Source organism: Mirounga leonina, unplaced genomic scaffold, assembly GCF_011800145.1.
Source record: "Mirounga leonina isolate KUSES-001 unplaced genomic scaffold, KU_Mleo_1.0 Mir_200, whole genome shotgun sequence".
Taxonomy (NCBI): domain Eukaryota; kingdom Metazoa; phylum Chordata; class Mammalia; order Carnivora; family Phocidae; genus Mirounga; species Mirounga leonina.
The window spans coordinates 17,471,061-17,487,961 of record NW_023270503.1 but is presented as its reverse complement, the minus strand read 5'-3'; the positions used below and the strand labels follow the sequence as shown (position 1 = coordinate 17,487,961).

At 45.5% G+C, this 16,901-nt stretch overlaps 2 protein-coding genes across 2 annotated transcripts in view; one reads left to right on the top strand and one right to left on the bottom strand.

The window, feature by feature from the left end:
- HLF (HLF transcription factor, PAR bZIP family member) overlaps positions 1-14,949 on the top strand; it is a 54,783-nt gene extending 39,834 nt beyond the window's left edge. The window contains exons 3-4 of the mRNA XM_035026787.1: positions 6,227-6,447; positions 12,679-14,949. Of these exons, the coding sequence (XP_034882678.1) occupies positions 6,227-6,447; positions 12,679-12,894 (437 nt within the window). The 3' untranslated portion in view covers positions 12,895-14,949. The remainder of the gene's footprint in view (positions 1-6,226; positions 6,448-12,678) is intronic.
- The window catches only part of MMD (monocyte to macrophage differentiation associated), a 151,466-nt gene continuing 148,791 nt past the window's right edge, over positions 14,227-16,901 (bottom strand). Inside the window, exons 7-8 of the transcript XR_004683190.1 lie at positions 16,444-16,658; positions 14,227-15,463 (exon numbers count right to left, since the gene is read on the bottom strand). The gene's annotated coding sequence lies outside the window, so the exon portion shown is untranslated. The remainder of the gene's footprint in view (positions 15,464-16,443; positions 16,659-16,901) is intronic.

Below are 16,901 nucleotides of genomic sequence, written 5' to 3'. Positions count from 1 at the left end.
CTAGCCAGTCAGCTAATTGGACACAAGAGGCTAACTTCTTGTTGAAGTATATAAAAAATCGCCGATCTTCAGTTATCCTATTTGGAGGTTTAGTCATGGTTAATCCGTGACAAAAGTGGAGGCCAGTTCTGTGTTTGAAGGTAATTTCTCATCTTCTTCCAGATTTCAGTTCTTTTGTTCCGCGCTTTCCTCCAGAAATCCTCCCTGGCCCTTTTGGAAGTGACTTTCATCAAGATGTTTTTAAAAAAAGAAAACATGGGCGCCTGGGTGGCTCAGTCATTAAGCGTCTGCCTTCGGCTCAGGTCATGATCCCAGAGTCCTGGGATCGAGCCCCACGTCAGGCTCCCTGCTCAGCGGGAAGCCTGCTTCTCCCTCTCCCACTCCCCCTGCTTGTGTTCCTGCTCTTGCTGTCTCTGTCAAATAAATAAAATCTTTAAAAAAAAATTAAAAAATAATAAAAAAAGAAAACAGTGTGTCTGCAAACTGCAGAGTCTACAGCATGGGGTTGATCTTGTGTAGCCCGGATCTTTCAAAGCAAGCCTTCGAGAAACCCCAGGCTCAGACTTAACAAATATGGGAGAAAACCACACAATCATCTCAACAGATTCTAAAAAGGCATTTGAGGAAATGTAATGCACTGTTTCTGATTAAAAAAAAAAAAGAAAAAGAACTCTCAGTACAATATGTTGGAACTGCCTTAGTTTGTCAAACTGCACCTATTAGGATGCTAGAAAACAAACCTTCATACTTAACACTTCCTAGGAAGTATTAAAAACTTCTTCCATTAAAGGCTGGGATAAGACACAATCTCTAGTCTTTACCCATGTTACTCCTCCTTGTCTTGCAGAGCCCAGCTAATGCAGTGAGGTTTTATGAAAGTAGGAATTATCAACACGGAAAGGAAGCAACAATTGTCCCCAGAGGCAGAAGATAAGATTGTTAGTTTTCTCTTAGAAAACCAAGTTGGCAGTGCTAGAGCAATTAGGACTAATTAGAGAGTAAAAGGGGCTGGATATAAACCCAGTGTTTTAAAACCAGTAGTTTCCTCAACCCCAGCAATAACCAATTACAACTATTGCCAATAGTTGTAAACCAAAATTTACACTAGGAACAACTACTATAAAACGTTTAAAACATATACCTAGCAATAAATGTGAATAGTTAAAATGAAGAAAACTGGGGCACCTGGGTGGCTCAGTTGTTAAGCGTCTGCCTTCGGCTCAGGTCATGATCCTGGGGTGCTGGGATCAAGCCCCGCATCGGGCTCCCCGCTCCACGGGAAGCCTGCTTCTCCCTCTCCCACTCCCCCTGCTTGTGTTCCCTCTCTCACTGTGTCTCCCTCTGTCAAATAAATAAATAAAATCTTTTAAAAAAATGAAATAAAAATTAAAAAATAAAATGAAGAAAACTATAAGCCTTAACTGCTAGGTATAAGAAAAAGACCAAGGGCGCCTGGGTGGCTCAGTCGTTAAGCGTCTGCCTTCGGCTCAGGTCATGATCCCAGGGTCCTGGGATCGAGTCCCACATCGGGCTCCCTCCTCGGGGGGAAGCCTGCTTCTCCCTCTCCCCCTCCCGCTGCTTGTGTTCCTGCTCTCGCTATCTCTGTCTCTGTCAAATAAATAAATAAAATCTTTAAAAAAAAAAAAAAAAGACCAAAAAATAAATAAATAAAAATGGACAGTTATACTATGGGTATACTCAATATTTTAAAGACCTCACTGGTCCCCAAATTGACTCATAGCTTTCATGCAGTCTTCATTCAAAAATCTCAAAAAAGAACCCCACAAAAATCTCAATAATAGCTTTATAACTTAATTGGTATATTCTGGAATTCATCTTGAAGAATATAAGAACACCAAAGAAAATTTTTCAGGGACGCCGGGTGGCTCAGTCAGTTAAGCATCTGCCTTCAGCTCAGGTCACGATCCCAGGTCATGAGACTTCAGCTCAGGTCATGATCCCAGGGTCCTGGGATCGAGCCCCACATCGGGCTCCTTGCTCAGCGGGGAGCCTGCTTCTCCCTCTACCTGATGCTTCCCCTGCTTGTGTTCTCTCTCTGACGAATAAATAAATAAAATCTTAAAAAAGCAAAAAGGAAACTTTATTTAGAAAGAAAAAAAAATACCAAAGAAAATTTTCCAAAAAAGAACAGTAAGGGGTGCAGAACTTGCCTTGTCAAATATCAAGCCTTACTGATATTATTATATTAAGACATTTAGAAAACATTAAAATTCCTTGCTTATATTATACACAAAACTAAATCCTAGGTGACTTGCAATTTTAAAAATACAAATCCATTATAGTTGTATTAGAGAAAAGTATAGAGTAATATATACATATAAAAATACATATATGTGTATATAGAGAGAGATGTATACATATGTGTGCATATATAATATAATTTTTGGGTAGAAGATAAGGAAGTTAGCCAAAAAGGAGAAGATTTCAAGATATTACTACATTACAATGTAAGGTCTTGCCAATAGTTGAAAACTCTATAAGCAAAGTTAGAAAACAAACAATAGTCTGGGAGAAAATATTTTCTATAGATAAATCAGATGAAAGGATTATATCCAATCTATAAAGAGTTCTTACAAATGAGTAAGCAACAAAATCCATTTAAAAGGGAGCAAAAGACAGGAAGAGGTGGTGCATAGCAGAAGAAATAAATACTTGATAAATAGTTGAGATGTTCAGTCTCACTAGTAATAAGGGAAATGCAAATTAAAACAATAGTGATATTTGTATCTATCAGACTGACATTTTAAAAATTAATATTGTGCAGAAATGCATTCATAAATGTTGGTACAAGTATAAATAGAAATGACAGTTTAGCAGTACAGTTATAAATATAAAATGTACATACCTTTTGGATGAGCAGCCCCACTTCTAGGAATCTCTTCTCCAAAAATACTTAAAAATCCATCAGTTGGGAATGAGTGGGTAAATACTACTCACGCGCTTTTTTTTTTTTTTTTTTAAGATTTTATTTATTGGGCGCCTGGATGGCTCGGGCGGTTAAGCATCTCCCTTCGGCTCAGGTCATGATCCCGGAGTCCTGTGATCAAGTCCCGCATCGGGCTCCCTGCTTGGTAGGGAGTCTGCTTCTCTCTCTGCCCCTCACCCTGCTCATCCTCTCTCTCTCTCTTGCGCATGCACGCTCTCTCTCTTTCTCTTTCTCAAATAAAATTTTTAAAATTTTTCAAAAAAAAAGATTTTATTTACTTATGAGAGAAAGAGAGCAAGAGAGAGAGATCACGGAGGGAGAAGGAGAAGTAGTCTCCCTGCTGAGCGGGGAGCCTGATGTGGGGCTCAATTCTAGGACCGTGAGATCATGACCTGAGCTGAAGGCAGACACTTAACCGACTGAGCCACCCAGGTGCCTCAGTACTACTCACCCTTTAAAAAGAACAAAGTAGTTCTATCTGTACTAACATGGGAAATTGTATATCATATATTTAAAAAGTAATTTAAGATATGTGAGTAGTATAATCCTATTTGAGTTAAATCATTTATGTGTCTGCACCTAAGGTTCACATCAAGCAGTTAAGGGCAGTCACCTCCGGGAAGAGAAGCAAGATGGACTGGGGACAGGGGAGAGGAGCACTTCTTGACACATTTCTGCATTTGTTGAAATTTTGCAATGAACATCTTTGGTAATTTACAAAGTTTATATAATGATACATTCTTAGGTTGAAAATTCTTCCTTTAAAATTTTGAAAATCCAGGGCGCCTGGGTGGCTCAGGTGGTTAAGCGACTGCCTTTGGCTCGGGTCGTGATCCTGGAGTCCCGGGATCGAGCCCCGCATCGGGCTCCCTGCTCAGCAGGGAGTCTGCTTCTCCCTCTGCCCTCCTCCCTCTCGTGCTCTCTGTCTCTCATTCTCTCTCTCTCAAATAAATAAATAAAATCTTTAAAAAAAAATTTTTTTTTGAAAATCCACAAAAATAGGACAAAATAATAAAGATCCTCCTTTCCATTGACCCAATGGCACTGTTGACATTTTGGAATAAAGGGAGGGAAAGTGAGTCCAGCAGAGTCAACTCCTTAGAAAATATAGATGAACGAGATGGCATGAGGGTATCTTTGGGGAGAAAGAGGACCTGGTTGTGTTTCTGAGGTTCACCTGGATCTGTTGCCATTTGCTGTCTGACCCTGGGGAAGCCACTGACCTCATCTATGGTCCTGTTAAGTTTTCTGCATTCTGCAGGTAGGCCTGACCTACTTCCATGGAAGAAAGGGCTGGAGAGAAAGAATGCCAAGAAAGGTTCTGCCTGAATGTGCAGTGTTATTGTTAGAATGTCCACGAATGAATGTCAGAGCCCAGTGTCTCAGAGGGCCACCGTTAAAATGAGGAATACTCTTTGTAGATGCTGACCTCTGAAGTGGGTACCATGGCGAGGAGTGGGCTGGGCATAAAGTAGATAAAACATGAAAGGCCGTGTTGCCCAGTAGAGGAGGGGTGTGTGTGTGTGTGTGAAGCTTAACATTTATAAAGCAATAAAGAAGAACACTGCAATATAACATCATAACAGAATTCTGAAGTAACTTGGAGCAATTAGGCTTGGGAAATATTAATTACGAGATGCTTCCAGAGGGTAGGAGAGGGTGCATATGCCTGGGCGTGTGTCTAGGTTGTGGGGGAGGTGGTGGTGGACGGTGCCGGGAGCGATAGGGCATTGGGGAGCTTTGTTACTAAGTTCAAAGAGAATTTCTAAAGGGAAAATAAAATCCCCGTTTGACTCAGATATGGCTCATTGTCTGAGGCAATGTCAAGAGGCACAAGATCAGATCTAGCTTGACACCATCCAATACCGAACCCAGCAGTGTCTAGAAGCTGGCGCTGAGCTGCAGCTCGGCTAATGAGAAATCTCTGTCCTCTGCCAATGCCTCGGGGGCCCAGCTCTTCGTCTTTGGCAAGCAGGATACAAAGAGAGCTCAAAGCGGAGTGAGGACCTCAGAGGTCACCCCGAACATTCATTTTGCAGGCTCCCCACCAGGCCTTCCCAGAAAACAGATGAGCGTGGTTTTACAGTTCAGCTAGAATGGGAGTCAGTGGCTTCGCAATCCGACCTGGGGTAGGTTTTAATGAAACCTGAAGGACGTTTCACACGCCGTCCAGCCATTAGCAGTGAGGGGTGCAGGTTGCAGCCAAACACCGCCAGGCGGTCTCCTCTCGTTTATTCTCTGGGTGTGAAGGGAGCAATTGTAAAATTCAGAGGGAATTAGAAGTTAAGATTCAGAGCCGCCCACGTAAACATCACGGGCTGTTATTAAGTTCACTTTCACCGTCGTTTGGGGGGACGACGTTTGTGCGTTTCGGTGGTTGGGCCTGCAGAACCCTCACGGGGGAGCCCGGTCCTCCCCGACGTGTCCTTTCTAGTTTGTGAAATACCTCCTGAACCCACCCCCTCTTCCCACTGTCGCCGCCGGGGTCATCACAGCAGCCTGGAAGCCAGCTCTGTCTCCCACCGTGCCTCCTTCAGTCCGTTCCTCATGCTGCCTGAGCCCGCTTTCCCAACTTGAGCTCTGCTTGTCCCTTCGGAGCGCACGGTCCTTCCGTGACACTCAGGGCCTGGTATGGTGTCCCCACTGCGCACCCTCCTGACCACATCTCCTGCATTATGCCTCTCTCCACTCCGTCCAGTGCCATAGCTACCCAAGGCTACCGTGGCCCCTCGAAGAGAGAGCCCCCTGGCTCGTTTTTGTCCCTGGATTACCTTTTTTGCTAATCACTGTTTGTCTCAAGTCACAGCTACACCAAGTGTCACCTCTAGAAACTGTCCTGAACCTCCTTTGTGTTAGGTACTGTCCCCCACGCTCTGGAAGCACAGGAGGTTTACTTCTGTCCCCGCCCCTTCACTGTATCCCAATGGGCTCGTTATGGGTCTGATTCCTTGACTCGCCTGGAAAACACCTTAAAGGTAAAAATCAGAGTGCCTGGCACATAGTTGGTGCTCCATGAATGTGTTACAGGAAAGAATGAATGCATGTAATTTTTTATTTAGTTTGCAAACATGCGTGTGGGTCTTTGTTTTGCCTGATCTGACATGAGTTAAAGTCATCAGCCTGCTGTGTTCTTAGTAACACGGTGAGGATGAATAAAATAAGCACTGTTAGTCACATAGGAAGTCGAAGACTCTTGCCACTCATCCTGGAGTATCATCAAGTAGTTGTCTAACGGGGCTGCAGTGGTGTTGCTGAATGAAAGCTCCTGCCTTGTTCCAGGTCAGCTGCTGCCAGCAAACCGCAATACACCGAGTCCCATCGATCCTGACACCATCCAGGTCCCGGTGGGTTATGAGCCAGACCCGGCAGACCTTGCCCTCTCCAGCATCCCTGGCCAGGAAATGTTTGACCCTCGCAAACGCAAGTTCTCTGAGGAAGAACTGAAGCCACAGCCCATGATCAAGAAAGCACGCAAAGTCTTCATCCCCGATGATCTGAAGGTAAATTGGAACTGGTCATCAGGCTTTGGGCACATGGAGGGTGGGATCAAGAGGCAGCTTAAAAGCGTGACCTCCAGGAAGATCACACAAGCCAGTGAACAAAGGACTTGTAATTTCTGATCCTATTTCTTGGCATGTGACTCTAGGCAAGTTGCTTCCTCCCTGGGTGTCTTCTGAAATATGCCTTTCATGTCTTGATATAGCACAGAAATAAGGAGAAGAAATAAAATGTTGGAGTGATTTACAATCCACGGAGGAAACGAACCTGCTACTATCTGCAGGGAAGCCTAGGAAAGCCCAATAAAATAAAACCAAAATCTTTCAGGGTTGGAGAGAGAAAGGAAATTATTTGCAAAGGACATCTGGACCGCAAAGTCCTTCAAGGGTTACCTTACCTTGGGGAATTTATTGATAATCAGTTGCTTCCTTTGCCTTATAGGCCCCAGGGAGTAACAACAAGAGATAGGACTTCTCTCCACCCTCAGGTGACCTAGGTGGGATTTTCTTAAGGAAGCTGGTGGGTTCCCTTACATATTTATATGTAATGTTTATGCTGTGTCTTAAATAATGATCACTTGAATATCCCGACAAAAGGTTAATTCCAGGTTGTTTCTCTTCTGCTACGTTGAGGGGACATATTATTTATAAAGGAAAATAGATTTACCTTACAAAGTCTGATACAACTTGAAACAAAATTAATCTGACACATTTAACAATAATTAGGAAGAGGATTCTTTCCAAAATTATGCCATGTCCACTAATCCCAAAATAGAACCATTTTTGATTAGCCATGGCTTAGAATTTTTTGTGTTTATGGTTCCTTCCAATCATATGGACAATAGAGATGTGATTGTATACATTCGAGGCCTTGAAACCAGGCATAATTAGCCTTTTTCCAGCTTCTGACCCCCCCATTTCTCAAAACTAACTGTGGATGGAGAGTCACTTGTAGGCTGGGCACATGCGAGTTTGGGACATGGTCTTGGAACCGATTTAGACCGGTTACCTGTTTGTGCTATCTAGGAAGAGCACTGGGGGAAAAGGAAACCAGCAGATTGAAATCGCTGCTGTTATCAACGTTCAAGATTATCTTGAGTGAGGCGGACTCATCAAATGTCAGGGCTGAAAGGGACCTCAGGAGTTCCTTAGACCAAAATTACCGTTTTGCAGTTGAGGAAATGGAGCAGGGAAAGAGGCGAAGTAAGGTGAACTCTGCTGGTTCGTGGAAGGCCTGGTCCCCGAGTCTTCCAGTTTCCAGAAATGTCACTGCAGCATGTTGGCCCTCCTAAGAGCCACAAGAGGGGCCCTTGGGTGACAAACCAGTAGCTGTCCCCTAAGAATCCGAAGAGTAAAGTTCACAGTAGACACACCATGAAACCTAAACAAGTCTGGGAACTGATGGTCAGACTCTGAGAGGGTAAGAAAGAGCCAGGGGATCAGGCCCTGGGCAGCCGAGTCTCTCAACTGGACGCTTTTCCTTCTCTTAGCCATCTGATCCTGCTTGTGTCTTAGAGCTCGTCTCTTCAACTCAACTGAGGAGCCATGCAGCATGTGTCTGCTTTTGAACAGAGAGCAGTTTGGAAGGATGATCCTGAGCAGTAGCTCTAACTTGCAGCCAGACCTTCCCAGGGTCTCCAGATTTACGAGTTCAAAGCAAAGAGCAGGCTTACTGAATAATCCAGGTCAGCCTGGCGACCCAGAGGCCTTGGGAAAACTGTGCTGGAACTATGCATAGTACTGTTGTCACGGCCGGGCCTGACCTTCTCCCATGGCAGGTGGGTAGCAGGCAGGACCGTTCTCCTGCCAAGTGTCCTTGGATTTCTGCAGTTATGAGGGAAGCCTCAGGCCACAGGCCATGATCTCATGTGGAAATGAGAAGCAGCGCTGTAACATAATTCTACTTCTGGCAGAGAGGACTGAGCTGGAGGTGGGTGGGAGAGGTGTTTGTGGCCCCTAGCATTGGGCGAGCAAAGCAGTCAAGCGAAATGGCCCCGTCAGTAAATGGTCTTCCCCACAGCTGTGGGAACCCTCCCTGGCACCATTCGTTGGGCTTAGCACACATCTCCTGGGAGAAGTAAGCAGTGTAGGTCTTGGGATTCCTAGCTGAGAATCAGTTTAATCACCTTGATGTCTTCATGCTTTTAACTGTTCATTTGTTCACTTGACAAATATTTTTCAAACGCTTGTGTGTTCCAAGCCCTGGGGATATACAGAGGTGAGCCGGAATGGACATTGTTCCTACTCTCAAGGAACTTCTAGTCTGGCAAGAGAAAAGGATCGCTGACTTGTCAGGAGGGGGCTGGCGGGGGAGGCAGTGTCCAATGTGAGATCTTGAGGAAGATGATGGGGCAGGACTGGGTGGGCCCTTGCTGGGTGGGGTAACCAGATGGCCAGATGGCCCCTGTTCCTGAGAATAGAGGAGAAGAGGACAGGAATGTAGTGCCGGATTTGTCAGCCCCCCTCAACAGCCTGCTTCCCCCTCCCCCAACCATTATGTGGTAACAAAGGGAGGCAAGCGGCTTTTCTGGTCCAGGGCAGTCCTCCTTCCATCATCCATTCTCGCCTTCCGCGTTCTCAGCTCCATCCCTCCTCCCAGCTCCCCTCCCACCTGAGATGGTCCCCATTCTACACCTTTCCTAGCTCCCCTGCTTGTATGGACAGGTGAGGCTGGGAAATGAAAACATCTTAGAAGTGAGAAGAGCTCTGGGGCGCCTGGGTGGCTCAGTTGGTTAAGCGACTGCCTTCGGCTCAGGTCATGATCCTGGAGTCCCGGGATCGAGTCCCGCATCGGGCTCCCTGCTCGGCAGGGAGTCTGCTTCTCCCTCTGACCCTCCCCCCTCTCATGTGCTCTCTCTCTCATTCTCTCTCTCTCAAATAAATAAATAAAATCTTTTTTTTTTTTTAAGATTATTTATTTATTTATTTGACAGAGACACAGCTAGAGAGGGAACACAGCAGGGGGAGTGGGAGAGGGAGAAGCAGGCTTCCTGCCAAGCAGGGAGCCCCAGGCAGGGCTTGATCCCAGGACCCTGGGATCATGACCTGAGCTGAAGGCAGACGCTTAACGACTGAGCCACCCAGGCACCCCAATAAATAAAATCTTTAAAAAAAAAAAAAAAAGAAGTGAGAAGAGCTCTAAGAGACAGAAAAGTTGGTTGTTACCCTGAAGTCAGCTGCTGACTCCCCTGGTCTTAACACCAGTCACACACCTCTAAGTCCAGGGCCTATGCAGTACACCCCCCTTCCCTTCCCTCTACCTTGCCCCCAGCCTCTGCCATCTCTCAGGGGCTTGTTATCATGCGCTCCTTTACCTCCTGGGCTCCTGGTTCCTTGGGTCAGGTTCTGATACCTCCTAAGTCAGCTCCTCTTTTGAATGATCTTGGAAACCACACACCCAAGGAACATGGACTGTGGTAGACTTACCGAGACTCTTGAGGGGGTGTTGGAATTGGGGCTTACATCAAAATAACCAAACAACTGCCATCAGAACTGGAGGCTTCATGGTTGCTAATATGCCCTTAGGTCCTCCTACCTCTGTGGAGGCATTTGACTCTCTTTTCATTCCTCCCAGCTCGCTCCATCCAGCTAGCCTGGCCTCTCCCCCTTTTCTCAAGCACAGACGACAAATCCCACCAACGGCCGCAGCACACGTGCCCTGAGCTGACTTATCCAGCTATTCTTTTTTTTTTATGTTATGTTAATCCCCATACATTACATCATTAGTTTTTGACGTAGTGTTCCATGATTCATTGTTTGTGCATAACACCGAGTGCTCCATGCAGAACGTGCCCTCCTCAGTACCCATCACCAGCCTAACCCATCCTCCCACCCCCCTCCCCTCTAGAACCCTCAGTTTGTTTTTCAGAGTCCGTAGTCTCTCATGGTTCATCTCCCCCTCGATTTTCTCCCCTTCATTCTTCCCCTCCTGCTATCTTCTTTTTTTTTTCTTATTAATATATATTGCATTATTTGCTTCAGAGGTACAGATCTGGGATTCAACAGTCTTGCACAATTCACAGCGCTTACCATAGCACATACCCTCCCCAGTGTCTATCACCCAGTCACCCCATGGGTCCCACCCACCCCCACTCCAGCAACCCTCAGTTTGTTTCCTGAGATTAAGAATTCCTCATATCAGTGAGATCATATGATACATGTCTTTCTCTGATGGACTTATTTCACTTAGCATAATATACCCTCCAGTTCCATCCACGTCATTGCAAAGGGCAAGATTTCTTTTTTTTTTTTGGATGGCTGCATAATATTCCATTGTATATATATACCACCTGTTCTTTATCCATTCATCTGTCGATGGACATCTTGGCTCTTTCCACAGTTTGGCTGTTGTGGACATTGTATCCAGCTATTCTTCAAAGCACAGCCTTCTTCTCTGAAAGAAGGATGCTAGTGCCAGCTATTGGGAAGATCACTTTTTCACTTTGTTACATATTATTATGAAACGTGTAGAAGGCTGGGCGTGCTTTATAAATAAGGAACCGGTTACCAGACTGTGAATGGGGTGAATGGCGGGCAGAAGGTGTCTGCGCACGCGCGCTCTCACACTTTCTGTCTCCGTGCAGGGCACACGTTTGCCGAGGGTAATGGGCGGGTGTGGGGTGCACCACTGACCTTGGGCCTTCCTTGCAGCCTGGGTCCCAACCCATGTGACCTCTTCCAGTGCCAACTGCCCCTCGCAATCCTGGGGGAGGGGAAGCACTGGCCTCAGCCCACGTGTTCTGGGTGACCAGTAACTGCTAACTGCATTAACTGCAAGCATTAGCCTCGCTACGATGGAAGGATTTGCTGTTGCAAGTCCTTGAAAAGAAAGGGTTGCAAAACACACCGGGTGGCACCGTAGATGAATTGGTAAGGCCTAAAAGAAGACTTGCATTTCTTAGTCTTCCTCAGAAAGTTTTCCTTTCTTTTGGCGGGGGAGCAATGATGAGGGGGACAGGACACGATGCCCATTTAAGTAGTACCCAGGAGAATTAAGGCCTAGAGCAGAGTTAAACAGGAGATTAGGAGTAAATTATTTAAATGCTAGCCACCAATATGAGGATATTGATCAGTGGCAGGTGGAAGTTTCTGTGTGTGTGTGTGTGTGTGTTTTTAATTTCTGTTTTTAATTACCAAGACATACATCAGAAAGATAGAAAAGGTGAAAGATCCTACCTCTCTCCTTGGCGTCCCTCCTCCAATTCCCCTTGTAGAGGCACCACGTTCAGTAGCTTGGTATAAATCCTTCTAGGCCTCTTTCTATGAATATACAATATTATGATTTTTTTTTTTAAAGGTTTTATTTATTTGACAGAGAGATAGACAGAGCTAGAGAGCACAAGCGGAGGGAATGGCAGCGGGAGAGGGAGAAGCAGGCTCTGCACTGAGCAGGGAGCCTGATGTGGGGCTCGATCCCAGGTCCCTGGGATCATGACCTGAGCCGAAGGCAGATGCTTAACCATCTGAGCCCCCCAGGCACCCCAATATTATGATTTTTTAACCAAAGTGGGATGAAGCCATACATATTTATCAGCAAATTGCTGTTGTTTCCACCCGTGTAGTGGTATATCACGAACATCTTTTTGGTTCCGCTGGATCACTATTTGTAACAGCTGCAGAGTATCCTTTTGTATGATTCCATCATCATGTAGTTATTAAATCTCCTACCGATTAGTTTCCCCCAGCTCTTTCTATTAGAAACAATGTCACAGTAAAAATTCTGTGCCCGTGTCTGTGTGCGCACCCGTGCAGATGGGAGGAGCCTGAGATCCTAGAAGGGGAGTTCTCCATCAGTGGTGGTGCATTTCAGCAGTTGATAGATCTTGCCAAGTCGCCTTGCAACAATATCGTGTGGACTTCTACCAGCAAGCATACGAGCACCCATGGAAGGAAAGGGTTCTTAAAATAACATTTTCATCGAAGAACGCAGAGAGCTCTGAAGGTAGCTTAGGGTGTGAAGTGAGCTACTTGCTTTTATGCAGCCTCTGGGGTCCCCTGGTCGGCACGTACTCTGCGGGGCAGAGAGGAAGGAGGGGCGCGCTGTGACAGGTGCGTCCTTGCTGCGGGAGGGCAGCCGCGGCGCACGGGCCGTGGTGTCAGACAGACGTGTGCAGACGGTCAGGGAAGGGGACGCGAGGTGAGATGCCTGGGTCCCTGGTGCCCGGGCGCCACCCCGAGCCCCTCCGCGGCTGAAATCTAACGTCTTGTTTCTGTCCCCCTGTGACTAATGAGCAGGACGACAAGTACTGGGCCCGGCGCAGGAAGAACAACATGGCAGCTAAGCGCTCCCGCGACGCCCGGCGGCTGAAGGAGAACCAGATCGCAATCCGGGCGTCCTTCCTGGAGAAGGAGAACTCGGCCCTGCGCCAGGAGGTGGCTGACTTGCGGAAGGAGCTGGGCAAATGCAAGAACATACTTGCCAAGTACGAGGCCCGGCACGGGCCCCTGTAGGACTGGCTTTCGAATAGATGGACAGTGTGTTTCCCGCCTGATCGCACCACACCCGAAGCAACCTTTCTGACATCAGCACTTTACCAGAGGCGTAAACACATCTGACTCACATTCTGGTGTGCGTGCGCGCGCGCGCGTGCTTGTGCACTTGCCATGTTAAGGTAGCCCTCTCATCGTCTTTCAGTTCCGAAAAAGAAAGGTGCCATGTTTTTACTGGACTGCGGGACCCTCCCGCCCACCGCGGGGTCTCCAGCCCCTCCCTCCTCCTCCACTCCTGCCCCTTCCCGCGGCGCTCCCCGGTGGCTCCCGCCTACTCTGCCAGGACCCTCTGCCCGGCTTCACCAAGCAGGGCCCTGGTAAACTAGTAGATCTCGGTTGTCAAGACTACGAGCTCTTGTTTCTGTTTAATCTGTAAGTTACCATGCTAATAAGGTGCACAGAAATCACTTAGCACTACACTGCAGCTCTCTCTCTCAGTTATAGGTTGCTTTCCTCATATTTTCAGTTTTGGTGATAATTGTCTTCAAATTTAAAGTGCTGTTTAGATTTATTAGATCCCATATTTACTTACTGCTATCTACTAAGTTTCCTTTTAATTCTACCAACCCCAGATAAGTAAGAGTACTATTCTAGAACACAGAGTGTGTTTTTGCACTGTCTGTACCTAAAGCAATAATCCTATTGTACGCTAGAGCATGCTGCCTGAGTATTACTAGTGGACATAGGATATGTTCCCTAAGAATTTCACTGTCTTTTAAAACACAAAAATTACAGTAATGCATTTGAGCATGCCCAGAACATCCCCAGGACAGGGAACCAGAGGGAAATGCCAGGTCTCAGAACGAGGGGTTAATTTATCAGTGTAGGAGCCAAAAAAAATTGCATCTTGGAACAGCTTTTGACATTGATATGTTTGGTTTTGTTTTCTCCCCTCTCCGGTCCCCCCACCCTCCCACTTTTCTAGTTACCTTTTTCCATATCCCCCTTGATACTCAAAACAATTACTTAAGATTCAGTTTTCCCCATTTTTTTGTAATATATATATTTTTGTGAATTATACCTTGCTGTTTTTAAAAATCATTAATAAGTTAATGAGTTGATGTTTTGTAAGACCCTTTATCCTAGTGGTGTCGTTTTTGAATGCTTCATAAATTAATGATTCTGGAGCTTATGTTTCTTATTTTCTGTTTGCTTTTTGAACATATGTGCTCTTAGAAAGTGGACTTCTGAAAAATGAATGTAAAAGACACTGGTGTATCTCAGAAGAGGATGGTGTTGTCACAAACTGTGGTCAATCCAATCAATTTAAATGTTTACTATAGACCAAAAGGAGAGATTATTAAATTGTTTAATGTTTATACAGAGTAATTATAGGAAGTTCTTTTTTGTACAGTATTTTTCAGATATAAATACTGACGATGTATTTTGGAAGACATATATTATATATAGCAAAGAGAAAAGGAAAACTATTCCATGTTTTAAAATTATATAGCAAAGATATATATTCATCAATGTTGTACAGAGAAGAAGCGCTTGGGGGTTTTTGAAGTCTTTAATATTTTAAGCCTATCACTGATACATCAGCATGTGTTTTGCTTTAAATTAAAATTTTATGACAGTATCGAAGCTTGGTGTGACAAATCCCGCTCTAAAATATAGAAGGAGCTTTCTTGTTTCCCATTAGGTCTCAGAAAGAAGTCAGTTAACGTCACCCAAAAGCACAAAGTGGATGTTAGTCAAATATTTATTGGATGATACAGTGTTTTTTTAGGAAAAGCATCTGCCACGAAAATGTTCACTTCAAAGTTATGAGTTCCTGGAATGAAATATCACTGCAAGCACCCCAAACAATTCTGTTCTCCTCTGTGGGCACGTGCGTCTTATGCAATATGAGGTTGATATTGGTGTTATGTGTATGGTTTCTAATTTGATAGGTGTTTTGACTTTAAAGATGATTGTTCTTTTGTTTCACAAAGTTGTGTAATGTCAAGAGATTCTGCTGTTATTGCAAAGAAACAATTTGTGCTAGATTAAAACACCCTTTCATCAATGGGATTTTCTAGTCTCCTGCCTCCAGAGTACCTAATTCTTTAATGATCTGGTGGTCTCCTGGTCAGTCCACCCGCAAAGCTTCTGTCATAGTGTCCTAGTCTTGGGAAACCTGACCAGTAGGATATTCCTACTAGGTATTCTTTTTGTCCCGGGCCACAGATGACGGTAGGACGTGGGAGAGCATTAGAATCGAAATGCATTGTTCAGGTATACAACTAGTGAAATAAGTAAGACCTTTGGCCAAGTTCTGAAGCAGAACTGAATAAGCGGTATTCAGTAAGAGACACAGGTGGACACGCAAAGTTGGCGTTTTTATAGGTAAAAAGACCAATGGCCACGGAATTATTAAGTGGCAGTCATTACTAAAACAAAGACAAGCAGTATCTTTAAGTGGAGAAGCGATGCACCATGGACCGTCCAAGTTCACTGCCATGTGAAATGGTAGCTGAGAAAACTCTGAGCACTGGTCGTTCTTGGAGTTAGGTGGTTTGTATCAAATGAGGATCGCAAATGTTCTCTGTGGAAGAGATAAAAAAAATCATAATAAAACTCATCCTTTGGTGTGCCAGGAGAGGTTTCAGAAAACCTACCTCGTCTTAAAATTTAAGAAACTTTGAGTCTGTACGTGTGCCTTCTGTGTCGGTCATGGTCACCACACACACATGAACACTCATTCCTGGGCTCCCTGCTTGCTTTATGGGACAATTAGTAAATAAGGCAGTTCTGCCAAATGGCGTGGGAAGTCATGGCCCGATCTGGAATGACTCCGGATCAACCAGGGTCAAATGAGTTCTGCAGACTGCAGCTATTCAAAGTCCTGTTGTCATTTTTCACCTTTTCATCCTAAGTATCTTGCGGAGATTAATTACTTGGCCATTAAAAATGAACCCAAATCAAATCATGCCAACATCATTTACACACAATTTGGAAGGAGCGGCCCAGGACTTCCTGACAAGGTCATGCTGTCGTTCCCGTGGACTGGACTTGCAGAGGAAGGCGAAAACCCATCAGCCTGGCCTGGCCTGCTGCTCAGGCCCCTTGAGGCTATAGGGAGGGGTTGCGAGGGCTGTCGTGAACATTTCCTCCTTTTGAGACACTGGCCACCTTCTGACCGTTCAAAACACCCAATGGGCGAGGCTGTGATGGGCCTTTCATCTTCCAGTGCTGACATCCCACAAAGCAGAATGACCGCTGGTTCCTGGAGAGTGCGGAGCGGATTTGTGTGGCTAGGGTGCTGTACTAGATAACGCACAGGTTCCTCCCGTGAATCGTCACCGGTTTTGTGAGGGAACACACAATAATCCTAAGCGTGCATTTAAAAGGTCTTGGGTCTGATTTTGGAAGAGTCAAAAAGAATTCTAGGCGGAGACCCCCCCCCCCCCCCCGCCCCAGCGTAAAATGACAGGCATTCCATAACATGCAGAGCTCTGCTTGTTTTTTTTCCTGGTAGTTTATCTAATCCCCACCCCCCGCCATGTTCCTTTTAGGAAAACTCACATTTTAGGAGAGTTAATCAGAGTAATCCCAAAGCAGGCTGGCTTGGCCTGCTTGCCTGAGTGGAGTGCAGAGGCTGGGATTTAACCCGGGGTCAGCAAGCTGCAGGCGATGGGAGACCGTGTATGTGGTAGACCTCTTCTGCTCCCGGGGTGCTAGCTTCATGCCGAGGGCTCCTGGGCCTCCCTGGAAAGGCCACGGTCTCCTTCAGGTTTTCTCTACAATTAATAATGTCATTTTAAAATTGAGCAAAACCTTATCCTAGATCTTGATTGAGCAAAACCTTATCCTAGATCTTGATTGAATTGGACTTGGCAACTGAAATCAGTACATTTTGGAGAGGGCCAAGTGTGTGTAGAGGACTGTGTGCGTGTGTGTGTGCGTGTGTGAATATTTATAGTCAAATCATAACATCTTTAATTTGGGAGCACCTTACCAAACGTAACAATAACCATAACCAT